Source organism: Lepidochelys olivacea (genome assembly GCF_965140295.1).
Source record: "Lepidochelys olivacea isolate rLepOli2 genome assembly, chromosome: 2".
In the NCBI taxonomy this organism is placed as follows: Eukaryota; Metazoa; Chordata; order Testudines; family Cheloniidae; genus Lepidochelys; species Lepidochelys olivacea.
In genome coordinates this window covers 133,478,752-133,499,888 of record NC_140412.1, presented here as the reverse complement: position 1 = coordinate 133,499,888, position 21,137 = coordinate 133,478,752, and the positions used below count along the sequence as shown (strand labels likewise).

The following is a 21,137-nucleotide window of genomic DNA, read 5'->3' as shown; positions in this document are numbered from 1 at the left end:
AGTTTTGCATTTTTAACTCTTTTTTAAAAAGATAGTAACCATCAAGAGGCATGGGTTTAAACACAAAAGCAGTTAGAACCAAGGTCTCTAATTTAGAAATGCCCTTGATCATGGTCATTTTGGTACTTTATATTCTTTCTAAAAGTACTTACAGCATGGAATAAGTAGACAAAACCCTAGCTGGAATGTGTCTAAGATTGCTAAGATAGTAAGCAAAATTAGAGCCATGTGTACAAAAAATAAATATTTTTTTCTCCCAGTGGAGGTTTACAGATATAAATACAAGCAAAGGAGGTTGTAAGTATGTGTTGTGGTGGTGGAATAGAAGGTCCAGGGGTATCAGTATGTTCATATATTCTAATGTTCATTATTACTATGGGGGAAACCTTGATAAAGGTAATACCTAGCTGTTATATAGTGCTTTTCTATGGTGGATCTCAAAGTGCTTTACAGAGGAGGTCAGTATCTTTACTCCATGTGGGGAAACTGAGCACAGGAAGGTGAAATGACTTGCCCAAACTCACCACTCAGGTCAGTGATAGTAGCAGAGCTGGTGTTCAGAATCTCATTCTAGTGACTAAATATGAATAAAGTGAATAAATGTACAAAAGTTCAGCCAAACATTTGCTCAATGACTTTTCTTCCTATGCTTTTTATATTTACACTGGGTGACTTTTCTGAGGGAGGAAGAGAAGTTGGAGAAGCCACTGAGAGGGAAACTATGGACTGTGCAACTTATAAGTGGAAAAACTTAACATGAAACAAAAAAATCCCACAAATGTAGAAGGCCAAAGACAGTGGGGTACAAAGAAAGATGCTAATGATCCATTTAAGGGTTATGGGGGAAATAACACAGAGAGTTTCTTCTGACAAAGGAAAAGAGACAAGAAGACAGATATACTGGAACAGAAGCAGTAACCTTAGGATGATGAAAACTGTACAGGTTGGTTCACCAGGCCAGAAGTGAACCAGCCTTTGTAAATAGGCTAGATGGTTCATGTTCAATGACCTATCTATACCTGTTCCATAATAAAATATACTTTGTACATTCCAGTAAGGCCCTTGACACCTTTACAAAGCTGCACCCTTCCTTCCTGAAAAGATCTAAAGTCAGAAGGTGGGTCTCAAGGCTTGCAGGGGATAAGAGGATTGGCTGCTAAGGGGCTAACTTAGAGGGGGAGGGAAATTTGTCTAGTTTTGTAGCTGTACAAATAACAGTAGTTCATGATAACTGAACTTGTATACACACGAGCTACGCTTTGGAAATACACGGAAGCTGGAACCCAAGACTCTGCTCAAGTGGGTATGAGGTTCAGTGTGGAATATTCCCCACAGCTCTAAGCAATCTTTCTTTACACTTTGGAATTGTAGACTATGAATCCAGACTATCCTGCACTCAAGGCCATTATCACAATCCTCTTTGTTTCCAAAGTGCTGTTCATCTCTGATTTATATTTTGTTCCCACCCTGAGAAATGCAATGCAGGAATAGGGAAAATATCAAAGAAGCTAAGAACTGGTGCGAGTTCTGGGGAAGGTGAAAGTAGGAGCACTTTGTGGACTACTAATTTATGTATTATACACAAATTGAGAATTCTATTGACACACTACAGGCAAGCACAAGAGAAATGGAAGTCAAAAACAAAATAAAAATCCATTTGTTGCTTTAGGCATATTTTAATTTGTTGCTCTACTCTGCTTATGTCAGCAGCTGAACTTTTAGAAGTTCTCTGAGATATTGTGACTAATTAAAAATAAACAGAATTATCAAAGAGACAATGTTTGCATTGGTAATATTCCTAAAGTGATAGCTGCCAATTTCTTTTTTTAATATATATTTTATATATTACAATATATAAATAATAGTTGCAAATACAACACATATACCAAAATACTAGATTCAATATAATACACCAAGTAAATAAAGAGGGTTAGAATAAAGGAAGTCAAGGGGAAGCAACATATTTATCCTCAGAGTCTACATTAATCATAGACCTCTAAAAAGTCAGCTCAAATTGCTATGTATTTTTTGGACATTTTCTTTCTGCAGAATGCCAGTCATTTGTTAGCTGCAAGGTCAGCCATATCACTGGCCCAGGCATACATATTTGGTGAAGATCAACTTTTCAATTTTATCACGATTAATTTTTTAGTGACCAAAGCTGACATTGGAATCACACCATTTTGTTACCAGGTAATCTGCAGGTATCAGAAATATATCCAAGAATGAAATTTAAGGGAGAGGGCTCCAACTTAGCATCCAATATCAAAGTGATCCTTTGACCTACTGCATACCAGAAATTCTTGACACAGGACACTCCCAAAACATATGCACTAACCTACCAAGAGAGTTACATTTCCTACATCAGTCAGCATTCATGAGGCCCATTATCATTAGCCTTTGTGGAGACCACTGTATATATATAATTTTTTTTTTCGGTGAATAAGCCATAGTCTCAGGTCTACAGTTGCTTTTATTTTTGTTAACATTAGATGCAATTGTATTTCATTGGGTAACAGATAGTTGTGTATCCAAATCTCTCTTGCAAGCAACTCTCCAATTATCAGTCTTTGGCAGAATTTTTTGGGACAGAAAACTGTAAAAGGATACCGCTGGCCAAGTAAATCCAGTAAGTTTCCTCCAAAGTAATAAAAATTCTGGAGTTCCCAGTGCATCCAGTCCAAACACATTCATTAGTAAATGCTTTAATTGGAGATGTTTCCATGCTCAGGGGCAGGGCAAGCCAAATTGTTGCTGAAAATCTACAAATACTTTAACTTTTTCATTGCCTATTAGCTGCGAAACAATCATAATTCCTGTCTCCATCAATCCACCCCAGTCAAGGTTTTGCCACTGATTTTAAAAATAGGATTGCTCTATGGGATTGCTTCTTTATGGAAGAATGCATGGAAGAAGAACTTTCTAGCCAAGTATGACTAAAGCTTGCTTCACAGCTGTTATTGTGGAAACGTTGGAGTCTTCAAATCCATAATAATTCAATTCTACAGTGTCTGAAATAGGGAGAGGATATACCAATTCTCATACAATCATAGAAGACTGAACACTTTTTGCAGCCATAGCTAACAGCCACAAAGATACCTGACTTAACAAAAAGGAGATATCATAATTTTCAAAGTGGAAAAGCCAAACTCTCCCAGAGGGAGGGGGAGCTGTTCAGAATTAGTCTAGGTTTCTTACCTGCATCCTAAAGGAACATTCTGAAAATATTATTGAATTTCTTAAAATAATTTTGAGGAATAGAACTAGGGAGACCCCTCAGAAGATATGAAATTCTGGGAAGGACAGACATTTTCAGTATATTAATTTTACCCAACAAACTGAGGGGTTAAGGAGTTCCATCTCCCCAAATGGTTAGGTACTTGGGCAATTGTTGGCTCTCTCTATATCTTAGGAATGTCCTGAATATTCTGTTTTTGTATAATCAGTATTCCTATACATTTTATGTAAAACGATTGACACTGACAAGTTCTGATTTAAGAAAAGACCTTTGTGAGCATAGTTGTTAATGCCTAAGATTTCTGATTTACTCCAATTAATTTTATATCCTGAGAGGTGTCCAAACTTTTAAACAGTTGGGTTAGAAGGTTAGGAATCGTAACTTTGGGCTTAGATACAAATACAAGAGCATCATCCGCATAGAACATAATGTTGGACTCTGTTATCCCCCACCCTGATATCATAAATATATTGATTTGGTCAGATAGCAATGGCTACAACTTCTAGATCTAAATCAAACAGAAGAGGAGAAAGGGGACAGCCCTGCCTCATTCGTCTGTGTAACAGAAATGGGGCAGAAATAATTCCTTTGGTCACTACCCTGAAAGTCAGGTTAGAGTACAAAAGTTTAATCTAAGCAAATAAATTGCTTACCAAATCCAAATTTTGCTAACACATGAAAAAGATAATCACAGGCTATGTGATTAAAGGCCTTTTTTAGCATCGAAATAAACAAGAGCTAAGGGTTCCTTAGTATCTCCTGAAGCAGCAATAATATCAGTCAGATGACACAAATTATCTGAGCTTTGTCTATTATGAAGGAAGCCTACCTGATTTATGTGTATAATGTGTGAGAGAAGTTCATCCAATTGCATAGCAAGAGCTTTGACTGAAATCTTAGCATCACAATTTATTGAAGAAAGTGGCCTGTGATTTCTACATAGTCCAAGGTCTTTCCCAGGTTTAGAAATATCTGAAATTACAACATCTCTTAGAGTAGGCAGGAGAGTTTGCTCATTCTTGGCCTCATTGAATATGTTCAATAATCTGAGTGTTAAAGTTACATAGAACTTTTTGTAAAATTAAGTTGAGAACCCAGCAACACCAGGAATCTTTGCAACTTTAATTTCTTTTACATCTGGCATTAGTTCCGTTATTTCTAAAGGAGCAGCTAAAAGTTGCTTCTGATAATTAGAGATCTGTGGAAGAGACAATACACTAGAAAAGTCATCTAGGGCATCTTTGCCGATTCTCTTTTCAGCTAAATATAGTTTTGAATAAAACTGCTGAAATTCTTCATTAATATCTGTGTTTTATATAATGTATTGCTCCTATCATGAATAACACCCATCTTATTTCTGTTAGCCTTTTGCTTAAATCTATATGCCAATAGCTTGCTATCTTTCTTGCCAGATTCCCAGCAGTTTTGCTTCAAACAGAAGAAAGCAAACTCAGCCTTTTGGGACAGAAATTTGTTGATTTTGTATTTTAGATGAATGAGAGTTCTGAGTTCCTTTAGGAAGGGGGCAGATGCAGTCTACATCCAAGACCTTAATTTCCTTTGAAAGGGCATCAATTCCATGTTCTCTTCATTTCTTTTTAAAGGAGGCATAAGAGATGATACAGTCTCTGACGAAAGCTTTAAAGGCTTCCCAAAGTGTGTCAGGTGATGAAGCAGTGGGGCATTGGTATTAAAAAAATGTTAACTCCTGCTGGATAGAGTTACCAAATGATGTATCAAACAGAAGAGATGTGTTTAATCTCCACATTTTAGTTGGGGGGTACATAACATGGGGACCTCAAAGACATATATAGATAAGCATGGTCAGATATAGTAATAGTACCAGTGACAGAATTGGTCAAGTTTTGTGAAAGTAGGAAATAGTCCAAACTAAAATGTGTTGAATGAGCTGCAGGAAACAAAACAAAACAAAAAACACCCCAAACCTATAGGCTCTGGCTGTAGGAATACCAGATCTCCACACATTTTGTCATTCTAAGTTAGCTATGTATGTTTTTTATATGGAAATGGAGAAGATTTATCAAGGATTAGATCTAGAATTTTGTTAAAATCAACAGCTATAATAAGGGTATGGTGGCCTTATACTATACTATACTATGGCATTTATACTCATAAAACGTTTATGAAAAAAATTGGGATCATCCAGGTTTGGCCTGTAAAGATTGCAAAAGAGGATTATAAAACTGCCAATTTCCATCTTAAGGACAGTGAATCCACCCTCATTGTCAGACCCTGTGATCAACATATTAACATTCAATTTTTATGTATTAGTACAGCAACACCCCTCACTTTAGAATTAAAGCAACTAGAAACTGAGAGGCCTATCCAATCTCTCTTCAGTTTATAAGCTTCAAGTTCTGTCAGACGCATCTTGTGGAGCATGTCAATGTTCTCTTTTTTCAGTACTGAATTACTTTTTTTCTTTCAGTGGGGTTATTAAATTCTTTTATATTCCAGGAGATGCTTTAAATTATTGGAGCCATCATTGTTAAGATATACTGGATAAAATATAAAGTCGTTTTGTGAATAAATGAGAAATTGCAGATGTTCCTAAGTACCATACAGCTCTTTCATATCTTAGCAACTAAAGCTATATAATCTAGGCAGAGGGTGTCACTTCCCAGTACATATTCCATAGGCATGGGAAGGAAATTCCCAGCATGGAAGAGTGATGAGAGGGAGGCAGAAAGAGGAATTAAATAAGCAAATAAACAAAATATAAAAAGATACGGGAGAGAGAAATACACACAAGTATCATACAATCCAAAAGAAGAATTTGTTTAAACTGTCCAAAAATACACACTTGACAACCAGAGGAGGTGGTTGGATCAGGTGAAATTTTGAGATTCTCACAACCCCTGGGCCCCAAACATTAAAATTATAGTAACTGTCTGCTAGCAACAGAACCTTGACACATTTGTCGATAAGAAAGCACCATCTAATAAAGCTACTACAAAAAATATAATTACTGATCAAATGATTGATTTTACATTGATCCTCTTTTTGAACAAGTTAAGGCAATAGGAAGTAAATTGATGATAACCTTTCAACACTTCAGCCCCAGTGAGAGAGAAATAAAGGAAAAGAAAAGAAACATACATATCAATATCTATGAGCGCACATCAACCTCTTTAGAGGGGCCATATCAGATCTCAGAGAGCCATACATTAATCCCATACAGTCAGATCATTCCATAGATGTCTCTTCTTGTGAGGAAAGAGTGTGCAGAATTTGAGGCAATTTTTCTGCCTCCTAAGAGGAACTGAATGATACTGTCCCCTCATCATTCTTAATATGGAGCATTGCCAAATAAAATATTTCTAGTTTATCTTCCTGGCCAACTGTTTTGCTTGGTTAAAACACTGCCCTCATTGCAACCACATCACAGGAATAATCTCAAAAGAGCTGTATTTTAATTGCTGTTTCTCTCCATACCAGCTCCTTTTTTCCCCCTCTGGATTTCTGCAGTATAACTCCCGTAGTGGTAAACTTCAGGAACTGTACAATCACTAGTCTAGGCTGATTTCCTGGAGCTGGCTAAGAAGCAAGAGCTCATTGTGCCCATTCTATGCCAAAACCAGAAGATCCAACAACTTAGTTAGCAGTTTAAGGACAAATTCAGAGGGTTTACCTTTCTCTAGTCCTTTAGGAAAAAACACAATCCTCATGTTACATCATTGTGAGTGGCTTTCTAGATCAATTAGCTTGGTCTTAACAGTCTTGATGTCATTACAGTTCTTCATAACCTGCAATTTGTTCTCTTTGAAATCATTTTCCACATCAGATATTGTGTGTTGTGCTTCACCCATCTGGATTGAGCTTGTAGCACACTCTGAATCTCAGTCGTGGCGGTCTGTAGGGTCAAAACTGTAAATTTAATTTCACCAGTACCTACGGTTGCCTGCAGTAGTACCACCCAGTTGTGCTGCCTCAGGCTCGGGCATGTTTCTGTTTGTAGAAGTGGGGAGGCAGGTCTCGTCTGTTTTGTTTTGTTTTCCCTGTGTTTTTGGATTCAGAGAGGAAGACGCAGAACTAAAGGGCATCTTGCGGGCTTCCATAGTTGGAAGCAATATTTCTCTGGGTTGGATGGTGAGTTTCAGGGGACGGATATTTGGCGATTCCCCATTGGCTACTTTAGAGCTCAAGAAACCTGCATCCACCTCAGTCACAGTGCCCTCTGGTGTCCAAGCTTTGAATTTCTGAGTTTTAATTTGTTTACGTAGGACTATATTCTTGGGCATTTCCATTTCATTTCTTCACTGATAACACTGGGACAAACATTTATTTCTGGTTAGTTTCAAATTTACTGTCACGGGGCTGGTCTGCCACTCCAGTAGCGATGGCACGATGTGTGGCCACAGTGCAGTTCAGAGTTTGGGCTTAGGGCTCAGGAATTCGTTTCTCAGCTAGCAGGGATTGTGAGTTGCAGATGGGGGCGGGGGGGAGGGGGGGCGGAGTGCACCCACTCAAACAAAGGGATAAAGAGCCTTTGTGTCACTCTTTAGCATCCCCTCTGGTCAGTTCAGGAGCAGAGAGGGATCTAGCTTTTTTTTCATTTAAGAAATGTTTTGGCCAGAGAGAGGAGGAAAATAGCAGAGATCTTCACAGCTCTGAGAAGTGTTTAGCTGGAAGAGTTCCCTCCCCCTCACCATGGAAAAACTCCTGATATCTGATACACTCCTTCTCTAAATTCTCTGCGTGGCTCATAAGTTGCCATCCCTTCTGCTTCCCTTTGCACTTGCAGCAGATTTCCTCTTTATTTATGTTTTTCAGTTGTGTGATAATATCTGAGCAAGACAGTATACATCCTGTTGATGTCCCAAGTGCTCTGGGGTTCAGTCTTACAGTTATCATAATTAGTGCTAATGCTGTTCTCCTTTCCCAGATATCTTAACATTTTCTCCCTTCCTGCTAATTCAGCAAAAATATGTTCTTTAAAGGTCCACATTTCATGAAATATGCAGAAAGTATTTGTAATAGTTCTATAAGTTGTGCTAGCTTTTGGTTTTCCATCCAGCTCTACAGTAAAAAAGTGATTTCTTCCTGTGCTACTCTACTAAAAATAATATTTATTTCTCTTGTGCCCATTTATTAAGTATTACTGCTACCAGAGCAGCAAAAACATATGTGCGTATGTTACATCTTCTAGTAACATCAATGTGTGCTCTTACAGAATTAATTTTGAAAGTTCAGCTGTTTGATATCAGCAACACCAGCATGAGGAGGTGCCTCTGTACCCTTTTCTTTCTTTTGCCTCCTATGTGCTGATCCCAGCCTTGATCCCAGAGTTATGTGACTTTGCAGTCTGCTCAGCATTGGAGGACAAGTGAACACAATCTCTGGAATAATGGTACAGATATAAGCTCAGTAATCAACAGAACAACATTAATTTATTATTGGAAAAGGATGGCCCAGTGGATAGAGCTTTAGCCTGGAACTTGAGAACCCAGTTCTGTTATGATGTTAGGCCCAGAATGTTAAAAGATATTTAGGCATTTCTTTGCTCAGTGTTACAATACCTAACTGACTTAGGACTCTAAATCTTATCTTAAAAAGTTAGTTTGGAAGTTAGGACCCTATGGGTATGTCTACACTGCACACCCCACCCCACCCCATCCCCTGCCCCCCGAGACATTGAGTTTCAGAGCCCAGGTCAATTGACTTGGGCTCAAGGGGCTCGAGTTGCAGGGCTAAAAATAGCAGTGCAGACTTTTAGCCCAAGCCCGAATGTCGATGCTGCAATTTTCAGTCCCACAGCCCAAGCCGCACAAGCCTGAGTCTGATGACCCGGGCAGCCGCAGCTGTGCCAGAAATCTTTGATTGCCATGTAGACTTACATTAAGACTAATTGAAAGTCTATGGGACTTCAGCCCCTAAATCACTAAGGTGTTGCAACACATACATAACTTGGTCTCTCTTTGCCTCAGTTCCCCATTTCTAAAACAGGAATAAATGGTATTTCCCTACCTCACAGGAGTCTGGTGAGGGGTAAATACATTACAAATTGTGAGGTGCTCAGGTATTTATCTGGAGGCAGCTCTTCTCCTGCAGCTGCTGTTAAAATATCTTGTTGAAAAAAAGAAAGCAAACAAGTTGTAGCTATAGAAAAGGCATGTAACTTTTCCCCCACACATAACTCAAAAATGGCTCACTGGAAAATCTTCAAACTTGTTTTCAATATTGATCCTCAATGACAATTAGTGCACGAGACTGTCTTTACCAAGTTGGAGTTGAACATTTTCTTGGGGTTAAGTCCAATTTCAGACTTTCAGAAGTCACCAGTCTCAGTGGGTTAAAGCTTGGGGAATTTACAAATTATATTGGCACAGCTGACTGAATACGTACATTCTGTGACACCAAAAATTACAGAGAATTTACCAGAGCCATTGGGGCAGCCAGTAGGATTTGTAAGTTTTGTGAGAGAAAAAGTTGTATCTCAAAGAGCTTGAAAATCTTAAAAGTTCCCTGAAACCTGAATGAAGTTCCCTCTAGAGGTTACAGTCTCTTCCAAGTGTCTCAAGGGCAGTATAACTTCTGCTTGCAGGTTATAGCATGAACCAAAATAGGGACGAAGCGATCTATCAATCTAATCCTCTCTCTCTCTCTCTGTATGTGTATGTGTGTGTATATATAAACACACACACACACAGGAAGACTCTGTATGTATGTGTGTGACTATGTCCATACCAACCTATATATCTGTACAGAGGTCTTGGGCTTTCACCACAACTTGGAGTAGACAGAGCTGGCTGAAAAAACATTCACAAACATTTTTATTGAAATCTTTTTTTTTTTTTTTCAAAAATGTCAAGCATTCTGCAAACTGGTCAAGAAACCGTGCAAGCTTTTTGCAAAAAAAAAAAATATTGTTGATGTTTTGAAAATTTAAATTTTGTCAGCCAGCTCTGCATTCTGAAGAGGTTCTTCTCCCCTCCTTTGGCTCCCTGACAGTGTGGTCCTGCAGCAAAGACTTCCCTGGGTGTCACTAACTGTGAAAACTCCCGTAAGGGGCCTTCCTCAGCAGGAAAAGACTCGAGGAACAGTTTATGTAGAATGCATTCATGCTGCCGTCTTTTCTACTGCTGTCTTTGGGGAGCAGGGAATGTCCTTCTTGTTACTGACCCCTTTCCCTTCCCAGACACAGATCCCAAAACCCATGAAGGAACTGAGGCACAGAAAAATCAGGGTATCCGACTGAGCACCTTCTGTATGGGATGAGAAAGATCCATATGCAAGGTTCTTTGTATGCTAGAATTCATGAGGAAAGGATAAGGTTTAAAAAAACATAAAAAGAATTAAGCATATTAATCAACTACACATTAGTGGGAAAAAGAAACCATTTGGGTAGGTACAGAATTCATAATAAAGAGCAGATTCACACTGGCAGACTAAACAAGCAGATTTTAAACTGGGTGAATGGGCAACTGTATTGCAAAAAAATGATAGTAACTATGCTAGACTAAGTAATAACTGCCAAGTTCAGACATTATTGATAAATTAAAAAAAAAAACCTACGGAGAATACTTATTTTTTTCTAATAGATTCTATAATGCCCAGTGCTTGCAATATTATGAAGAACAATGTGGGAAGACTAGAGAAGCTCAGAATTCTCCCCCCCCCCCCCACCGAAAAATTTGACTTTTTGGCAAATGTTTATAAACCAAAAATTTTCACCTGAAAACTTTCAGATGAAACCCAAAATTTTTGACTCAGAAATGCCACTGCACAGCTTCATGGGAGTTGTAACTCCTGTGCTCCCCTTCTCATTCAGCCAGGCTCTCAGGCTGGACTATATCTACCATGATGTACCTTTGTCTCCTCTCTTGCTGAGCCTGCGTATGAAGAACAGGAATCCCTATGGTGCATTTTGAGCGATGCACTCTGGTTGGGGACCCTGAAGGCACAGAGTAGAATGTGGGCATGAGGGAACCAAACTACAAGTCCTATGAGGAACCACAGTAGGTCTTCCAAAAACAAAACGAAAAACAAAATCTTTCGTGTGTGTGTGGGAGGGGTATTCAATTTTTTGGACAAGAAGTCAAACTTTCCCTCAGAAAGTAGTATATTTTGCAAAAAACAAAACAAAACAAAGCAACATTTTCTTGAAAACCCAGTTTTCCATCAAAAAACATTTGCAGCAGAAAATTTTCAAATAACCAACTCCCAAATAATTGAAAAGCCATTTTTCATTGGTCTTGCTTTCTAGAATTGCAGGATTAAACCATTAAATAAAAATATATGTGATTTTCTTCAATGTAGCAATATTTTGTTGTTTCTTTGTTGTATTTGTCTGTGCATACTGTATTATTTTGCTGCTGGTGGTATTCTCTGATCCCTCTGGGCCTGATTCTGATACCCTTGTTCAAACTGAATAGTACTTATTTCATGAGGACACTCAATCAACTTCAGTGAATCTACTTGAGAAGTAAAATACTACTCAACATAAGAAGGAGTATCAGCACCCAGCTCCCCTTTTAATATTTTTAAAGGGCCCAGACCATAATCCAAACCCAACTCCACATTTATATTTCAAGAGCTCCTCCTTATCTCTGTGCCAAAATCCTGGCTCCAAACACCCCAGAGTTTTGAAAGGAGCGATTAACATCCAGGGCGGGCTGAAGCACCGCTGCAGAGCTTCAGTTTTAAAATTGGTTTAGTCCCACGGATGTCAAATGGTGTAAAATGGAATTAATGCAGTAGTGTATTGGGCCTTAAATCCAGAGCTGAATCTTGCAGTTTCAGCCTACTTCTAAAAGAAACAAAGCAAAGAGAAGAAATACTTGGGTATATGTTAAAATCCAAAAGGTTCTGCAGTTCCTCTTTCACAAAAATATTGTAGCTCTGCAGTGACATGGCACAGTTCTCATTGAGACACATTTTCATTCTACAGTCTTGAAAAACATTATTGAATTGATTTTTCTCAAGCTTGTTCTCAGCCCAACACTGATTTTTTTTCTTTTTTTCTAACCTAACAATCCCCAAATATTCAGCGATTATAAAGTTATGCAGTTGTAAAATAAAACCAATTTATTAAATTGTTCTGATCTTTTTTTTATGCAACACAGCTTAGAAATGGTTTTGTTTGAAAAGTTCAAAGTTGCCATATGCATGGGATGTGTCTTCAGCCAAGTCTGGAAAAAATGGTTTAGAAATACTAAAGTTTCAAGTGGTTGAAAATTGCACTGTATATGTTTTCCACTGATATTTCAGGGCTAGATCGTGCCTAACAACACAGCTCTGAAGAAGGGGTGCTAGATAAATAGCACAAACCAAGGACGCATTGGTTCATGGACAGCCTTTGGAGGCACAATTTCCCGCTCTAGTTCCCCTGCTCAAGAGTGCTAGTCATTTGTTGTTGTCCTATAACAAAAGCAAATTATGACACTCCATATACCAGCTGTAGTTGGTGGGGTGGAGCCAATGCTCCACTCCATGTGCCCATATTCCACACTCATATGCTCCAGGGGGTATAGTAGGCCAGCAGCAACCTCTTACTTCAGTTCAACTGCACCCAAAGTCTGGATAGCTTGCACATAGAAGTAAGGAAAATTATTACTCTCCCTCACATCCGTATGTGTGAATATGTAGTCCAAGTCACATTATGGCCCTTAAGCCTTAGAACATTGATATTTTGCTGGTGGCCAGACAAGTGTATGGTTTAGAGCATACAATTTGTTCAAAGGCTCCAAAGGTTTAATAATATATCAAGATCCAGAGATCCAAATATATCCATTCAAAAGCATGCAAACATCTGAAGCTCTGTGCATTGAAATGAGTGCAGCTGTGATCCCAAACGTAAAAACATCCAAACACTCAGTGAGTTTATATGAATCTCCCTTCAATGTTCAAAATATAAAGGCACACAAGTACACTCTGCATTCATTTCAGGGGTAGACCTCCCATCCCTGAATACAATGCTCCATCATGATCTGAACAGAATGAAAGCTCCAAGTTGGCAAAGGGCTAGATTGCACCATTTAGTCACCGCCCTGTGGGAGGATAGTGCAGAGTCATATCGTTCCCGGGGCAGTGCCGGAGGCCTTCCTTTGGGATACAGACCTCTAGGACTGAGAGGGAGTTCAGTTTCCTTCAGTCCGTGGTTTCTCTTGTAAGAATGTCAGCCATAGTGACAATTCATAGTGGTGTAGTGGTGGTGGCTTTATAATCATCAACTAGGAACTGCACTGAGACTGCAAACAAAACATTTCTCCAACTCATTTAAATAAAACAACCACCATGAGTGGATAAAAAGACTATAAAGCGTACATGCTGGGTATAAAATAGAACAGAATATAAAAATGGAATAACATTTTCTAAAAGACTATTTTTGAAATATAGTCCTGGTTATTCATAGTTCACAATACAATGTGTACAAATATGGTGTCCTTGGAATCAGCCAGTTGAACATTGATAAATTAGAGTTTCCACCTCCTGATAAGCATTGTGTGGAAACAGAGCACAATTGCTTTGTTCAATGAGACATCCCAGACAAAACAGAGTCCCACTTCTTATAGATTAATGTCTTTGATTTACCTTCATTGTCCCTTAGGGTAAAGTTGGGATTCAAAGAAAGGCCTTCATCAAGAGAATAATGGAATCTTGGCCCATTTGCAGAGTTATCTTTGTCAGTGGCTCTGATAGTCTGAATGACCTGAAATATAAATTAAATAGTAAATGTATTGAAATTTCAACTTGACCCAAATATTACCTGACCTCAGCACAATCTTTAAGCTTAGCTTATTTTAATTTTCTACTTGGCTGCAGCCAAATTCAACCCATGAAACTACTGGCCCATTAGCTTGATTTCTCTCAAATGAAATATTTTAGGACCCATACTATGGAGCAAGCTAAAAGCATCCATACTTCACAATATTTTAATATGAGTCAGGACCTTGCTACAAATATTTTCCTTATCATTAATAGTGCATACTGGGGACTTGCAGAATTACAGTTTTCCATAAACACCTGTTTTCTGAGAGACAAGACAACGATTAGACAAATGTCTCCAATATAAAGCATCCTCTGTGTGTTGTCCCTACTAATGAAATGCAAAAGCAGTTGACGCTTTTTCCACTCTAAAAATGCTTAGGCAAAACAATTGTTAAATCAGAGTGACAGACACTCAACACAAGCATTGTGTTTAAATCCCCTTTTAGGACTCAGTACCAAATTGTAAGAGAGCAGAAGATGAAGAGCAGCAGCCATAACCGGTTTTAGTTTGGCTTACCCCAGAGTAACATTAGATGAAATATATTGAGACAGACACCATGATTAGGAGAGCCAGGTTTGAAAGATAAGATTCCTATAACCCAAATCCCTACTGATTTTTCAAATTGAATGCAACCCAAAACTTTACTAGGCTTTTGCAATGTTTGACTGAATATTTTTCACCTTTCACTTTCATTTTCTTGGTGGGACTGGAAATTCAAGTGCCAAAATAGTGTAAAAGAAAGACTGTTCTTAAGGTATTTCTGGATAAGACTGAATAAACTGCTGCACACAAATGACCAGAAATCCAGGGAGGGAAATACATTTTCTCATGAGATTTCCTGCTCAGTTTTGTAGACTGATAAGTGTCCAAATGTTTATAGACTCATCCACACTGAACTTCTTTTAGGGCTGTTAGGGGTGCTGCTGTATTAAAAGCTGAAGTACACAGGCTTGTCTCAATGTCCACTTACACAGGAGTGGCAAAGCAAAAGAAAGAAATGATATTTTTAAAGCTAATATAATACAACAATTACTGTATAATCAGTAGAGTCTGAGTCTGAAGCAGATAAGAAGGCAAACAATATTTTCTGATAATTATATTTTATTGGGAGTTGGGGGGAAGATTTGATATTTTTAAAAGTAGCCACAATAAATTATTTGCGAGATTGTAAGCAATCAAGGCAATTATTTGCCAGATTGTAAGCAATCAAATTACATCTCAGATCATCTATAATCTTGAAGTCTGCAGCTAAGCAGCCTCATACTACAGCACCCCCTGTTAAAACTTTGGTAAGCAGCTAATTGCTCTACATTACATTTTGAAAAGGTGGTAAACCCCAAGAGGCATATCTGTAATTGAAATGGCCTTGCAAAATGAAAGAAGGATTGACATGCCTTACCTGATCAGCCTAAATTCAGATATTTCATTCTTAATGTTTAGAGATACTTGGGGAGGGAATATTTTCAATTTCAAGTGCGTCAGTTTTTTGGGACTACTGAAATTTCTTTTCACAGTTTTTTTCTTTTTTTCCTTTAATAGCTAGTTAAAATGTAGATCAAAGGCCTGAGAAAATGAAAGTGTGTTTTATTAAGTAATAGTTCCAAAAACTTGGCTGTTTATTAGCAAAAATACTTTATATTGTCATACATTGTACACTTTTCTTTGACAAACTATGTTTTTGCTAATGGATTAATCTTGGGGCTCAATCCTGCTTTACTCATATAAGTAGCTCTATCTGACTACACTCAGTATGGAAGACTGGACCAAATTTTCCTCTCAGATGCATGTGCTTTCCATTGAAATGCATCCCTAAGTAAGTAGCCTTTGGTTGCAATTTGAAGGCCTCATCCTAAAAGAGCAGGTAAGTCATGGAAAGCCAGCATTTCTGCTTAGGCGAGATAAAATCAGTGTTCTCGCTTTTATTTGACATTGAGGACTTCTAGAGATACAGAGGGGTGGAAGATTAAGAACTTTTGAGCCACCACTCCGCTATTAGAAATAAATGATCTTTAACAATACTGAAATGCATGCATTTTTTTTCCAGTTTTTCATGACGGAACATACCGTGGGCACTGTGGTTGATGCAAGGAAAATCTTACTATCCAAATGTGTAAAAATGTACCTCTCTCATTTATCTAACATTTCAGGCCAATGATTTTACAGGATCTTGTTTCAGATACATGCCACAGTTTTTCAATACTCTATCTCAAGGTTTCTGTGCCACAGAAGAATTGGTAGGGTGTCTTTAGTAGCACTTTAAATCTCAAGAAAATACCCTAGCTATATTCTCTGATTTTTGCATGTGAAAATCCATGTTTACTCTACTTTAAGCCATATAACTGAGAAAGTCTATAGTCAATTGAAAACACGCAATGTGGAAACAACACTTTTTTCATGTACAAAGTGTGTACATCGGGGCTGACTGAATTTTTTTGTTCAAATTGTTTTTCAACAGAAGTTTGGGTTTTTGACAAAATTAATTTGCTTCATGAAACATGTCTGCATTCCACAGAAAATATAAAGTTTTCAGTGCCAAAGAGAGGGGAATAATCACTTCCCTCGATCTGCTGGCAATGCTCCTACTAACACAGCCCAATATGCCATTGGCCTTCTTGGCAACAAGGGCACACTGCTGACTCAATTCCAGCTTCTCATCCACTGTAATCCCCAGGTTCTTTTCTGCAGAACTTAGCCAGTAGGTCCCCAGCCTATAGCGGTGCATAGGATTCTTCTTTCCTAAGTTCAGGACTCTGCACTTGTCCTGGTTGAACCTCATCAGATTTCTTTTGGCCCAATTCTCCAATTTATCTAGATCACTTTGGACCCTATCCCCCCCCTCCATCATATCTACCTGTCCCCCCAGCTTAGTGTCATCTGCAAACTTGCTAAGGGTGCAATTCATCCCATCATCCAAATAATTAATAAAGATGTTGAACAAAACCGGCCTCAGGACTGTCCCTTGGGGTACTCCGCTTAATATCGGCTGCCAACTAGATATCGACCCTTTGATCACTACCTATTGAGCCTGACAATCTAGCCAGCTTTCTATCCACCTTATAGTCCATTCATCCAAACCATACTTCTTTAACTTGCTGGCAAGAATATTGTGGGAGACCATATCAAAAGCTTTGCTAAAGTCAAGATATATCACATCCACCACTTTCCCCATATTCACAGAGCCAATTAGCTCATCATAGAAGGCAATCAGGTTGGTCAGGCATGATTTCCCCTTGGTGAATCTATGTTGACTGTTCCTGATCACTTTCCTCTCCTCCAAGTGCTTCAAAATGGATTCCTTGTGGACCTGCTCCATGATTTTGCTGGGGACTGAAGTGAGGCTGACCCTAACCCTAACCCTAGCTATTGAATTTGAAATGCTTCATGAAATTGGGTTGATATTTTGTTGCAGAAGAAAACTGGGCGGGGTGGGGGGAGAAGAGGGAAAGGTGCAACAATGTCAAAATGTCCTATTTCAACATTTGGGAATGAAATATTTTTGCTTCATTTTTTGTATTGTATTATGTTGTAGAATGTTATATAATGTATAATACAAAATAAAAAAAATCCTCAAAATCTACATGAAGCATTGAAAAAAATTCCTTCTTGATGAATTTTGAAATAATTGGTTCCCTTTCCTATTCGTAATTAAGCCAAAATATTTTGGAAAATGGAATTTCTGTCCTCCTCCAGTGAGGTATCTATATATGGATGGAGGGATTTCTCATATATGAGTCTTGTTCTTCCTGCCAGACATTTAATCAGCTTCTCAAACTTTATCACACAGTTCAGATGAAAGTTTTGCTATCATTTATTGGGTCTGGATAATATCCATAATTGGAGTCTGAATAGTTCCAGAATACAAGGACCTTGAACTCTGATCTATATTATATGCTATTTCCCCCTCATTAATAAATTAACATGCTTTGAAATATCTTGTAATTTGTTTAATAAGGATTACACCATAGAAGAGGACTTTATTTTACAAATGTATTGAAACACGTATGAGTAAAAGTCTTTCTGTCTGATGGTCAAATTATGTCCTGGCATAAGCTGGCACAACTCTAATTCACTTCAAGGGGAATTGCACTCTCTTATGATTGATTTGAATTTGGTCCTGTGTCTCAAGCTATATTTATTGTGCATCAGTCAGCAGTTCTTGTGGGATACAGAATGTATCTGCTAAGCAAGGTGAAAGCCAGACTAGGAAAGTCATGAGCAGAATGTTCAAATGGTCTTCTCCTCACAAGTGTTTTGATTGTGAGATCCTTTTGCGGATTCATTGAAATAATTCCTTTCTAACACTAGGTTTTATTGAATTAAAAACAAAATAAATTGTGCTCTTGGGAAGAGAGGGAGAAACAGAAGGAAAGACTGTGGAAATCAGTGTCGCTGTTATTTTCCCCACCTCAAACTTATCCCCAAACCTGTACCTAAAAACGCCCACTAAAAAAATCCCACAGGTTTATGGAATTAAAAACAAAATAAATCCAGTATGTTAAGTCTGCTTTATTCTGCTTAACTGGACACTGGAGGATTATCACTTTGTAAGGAAAACCTTAGGCAGTTTAGGGCTGCTGTGGGGCTACCTGCACTCTCATCCTAGCTGCTGGGGCAGGAGGAATGGCTGGGCCAAAAAGGTACGGCCAGGGGAATCCCTGACTGCTGGTACAGCCTCTTAGGACCCTGGGCAACTAGCATAAAATAAAGCAGCTCTTAGGATGTCATTGTGCCCCCCTCCCCCTTGAATTTTAGAACTCATCTGCAGCTGAGAATCTGCCCTACTATGTGATTGACTTCTTAGGTAAAACTAGTTAGAAATTCTCTGGTGGAACAGTTTTCCATTGGAGAATGCAGGTTTCTCAACATTGAAATATTTTGAGGAGAAGGTTTGATTTCAACAAAGGTCGAACAGAACCCAGCCAGGGCTCTGACGGAATCCTGCCAGCCAGATAGGTTTCCATCAGACACTCACCTGGTTTCCTGCCAGCTCGCCCACCCAACTCTTCTAAAGTCTGCCACTCAGGCTGTAGGGAAGACAGGAGCCTGAAAGTGCTGGCTTCAAGCTCTAAGGTTCTCAGCTTTGCTGAGGCTCTCAGGGCTTCCAGGATCTTGGCTCCCCATCAGCCCACCAGGCATAATTTCATTTCAAAATTACTGATTTCCCTAAATGATTTTTTAAAAATTCTGTTTTGTGGAGAAAATTGATTTTGGGAGAGGTGAGAATTTATTTTGGGGGGAGGTACTGATTTTGTGGGAGGCAAATCTATTCATTCTGCTATGAGAAGAAAGAAGTGATTGTGTGAGGGGGTGAGTACATGGTGCACAGGGGAGAAGAAAACTTGGGATGAGGCCTAGGTGTATTGTCGTGGGGTGTTTTTCTTAGAAAAGCCAGTCACAACTTATTTTCCCTTCCTAGGCATAGACCAGAGATTTTGCTTCATCTGTAGTGTCCTCAAGGGGAAGGGAGTTACACAGAGAGAAAGGATGAGAGACAGAGACGTAGAAATTAGCGATAAGCATGGTAATTGTATGTAAATGTTAATGTGGAAATCATGAAAATTTAATGTAAATTAGTAATCATTCTTTTTGATGGGCCAATGTAGGAAAGTCTGGGATTGATCAACCATCGTGTATTGATGTTAATCTTGATTCTTTAGTTCTTCCCTTAATTTAATTTTTCCTCTGCTATTTCATATGTAGCATCAAGCAGTGGGTCTGAGAGTTTAAATCTGTCTCAAAAGATATCTCTAGGGCAAAGTGCTTCAGTCATTTCTTTAAATTGCTCATTTTGTGCTACATTGAAGGCAGTGTCAGCATAAAAGAAGGTTATAAATTATCAAGTTCAAGTCTTTGCCTTTCAGTTGCTTTTCTGGGATAATCATTCACCAACTGAATATACAAATTATTCTTTTTCATATCCTGAAAGCTGAAGAAAAACAAAGAGTTTCCCGAATTAAATTGATATTGAAAAGCTGCTGAAAGACTGTAAACAAGGGTTTTAATTATTGCGACTTTCAAACAGAAGATAACAACATAGACCAGTGCTACTCCAAGTGGTGGTCCGCGGACCGGTGCCGGACCGCGAGCCATCGGCTGCCGGTCTGAAGGCATATTGGAAAAAAAAAATTGCTGGTCCCCCACATCAGATAGCTTGAGAAGCACTGACATACACAATGCCTCACTTCCAGGATCATTAAAACAGTAGATGTTCTGCTTTTCCACTTCAAAAGACAAAGTATCATTCAGTGGCACATTTGATCTTAAATTTTTATTTAGAATTACCTATTTTCATTACTTCAGTTCACTGAGGGTTGTTTTTTTTTTTTTACTTTTTTCAACTTCAGACATATTTAATCAGTGACTAATGAACAATGTTTATAATCACTAAATATTTATCAACCATTTGCAGTATTGATCAGCAGCTTTCACATGTACTGCAACTAGAATGAGAAACAACCCCTTAATCAATTCAACATTGTGAAGCCTGAAAAACTAATAATCATGTTATCAAGTGCCCTGACTCCTTCCAAGAGTTTCCAGATTCTAGCAAACCACGCAGTTCTAAGAGTTCACAGTGCTATCAAGGACTCTATCAGTTGTTTCCAACTCTATCAGTTGTACAGTTATTTATACATATTTATCTATCTATCTATATATAGATATTCACAAAAAGCTGGGACAGTGTGGGAGGAGTGTTGGACCCAAAACCCATGTGTTTTTCACAGACCTGCAAAGTAACTCATCAGGAAGGCTGCAGTATAGTTGTAGCCTAGTCAGTCCCAGGATTTTAAAGACACAAGATAGGTTAGGTAATATCTTTAATTTAACTAACTTCTGATGGTGAGAGAGACAATATTTTGAGCCACACAGCTCTCTTTTTAGGTCTGGGAAAGGTACTCTGAGCATCACAGCTAAATGCAAGATGGAGCAAATTGATTAACATAAGTAGTTTGCACATATTCTAAGGAACCATTCAAGGTAGATGCTAACTATGTACGCTAAACAATCTGCTCCAACTTGCACTTAACTGTGATGCTCAGAGTACCTTTCCCAGAGTTGAAGAAAAGCTTTCTGTGGCTCAAAAGATTGTCCTTTTCACCAACAGATGTTGGTCCAATAAATGATATTACCTCACCCGCCTTATCGCCTTATCAGGAAGTGATATTT

At 38.4% G+C, this 21,137-nt stretch overlaps 1 protein-coding gene across 4 annotated transcripts in view; it reads right to left on the bottom strand.

Moving 5' to 3' along the window:
- The window catches only part of CDH18 (cadherin 18), an 849,773-nt gene that overhangs the window by 9,826 nt on the left and 818,810 nt on the right, over positions 1 to 21,137 (bottom strand). For all 4 annotated transcript variants that reach the window (XM_084618628.1, XM_084618629.1, XM_084618630.1 and 1 more), the window contains one exon: positions 13,793 to 13,910. In XM_084618628.1, the coding sequence (XP_084474754.1) occupies positions 13,793 to 13,910 (118 nt within the window). The remainder of the gene's footprint in view (positions 1 to 13,792; positions 13,911 to 21,137) is intronic.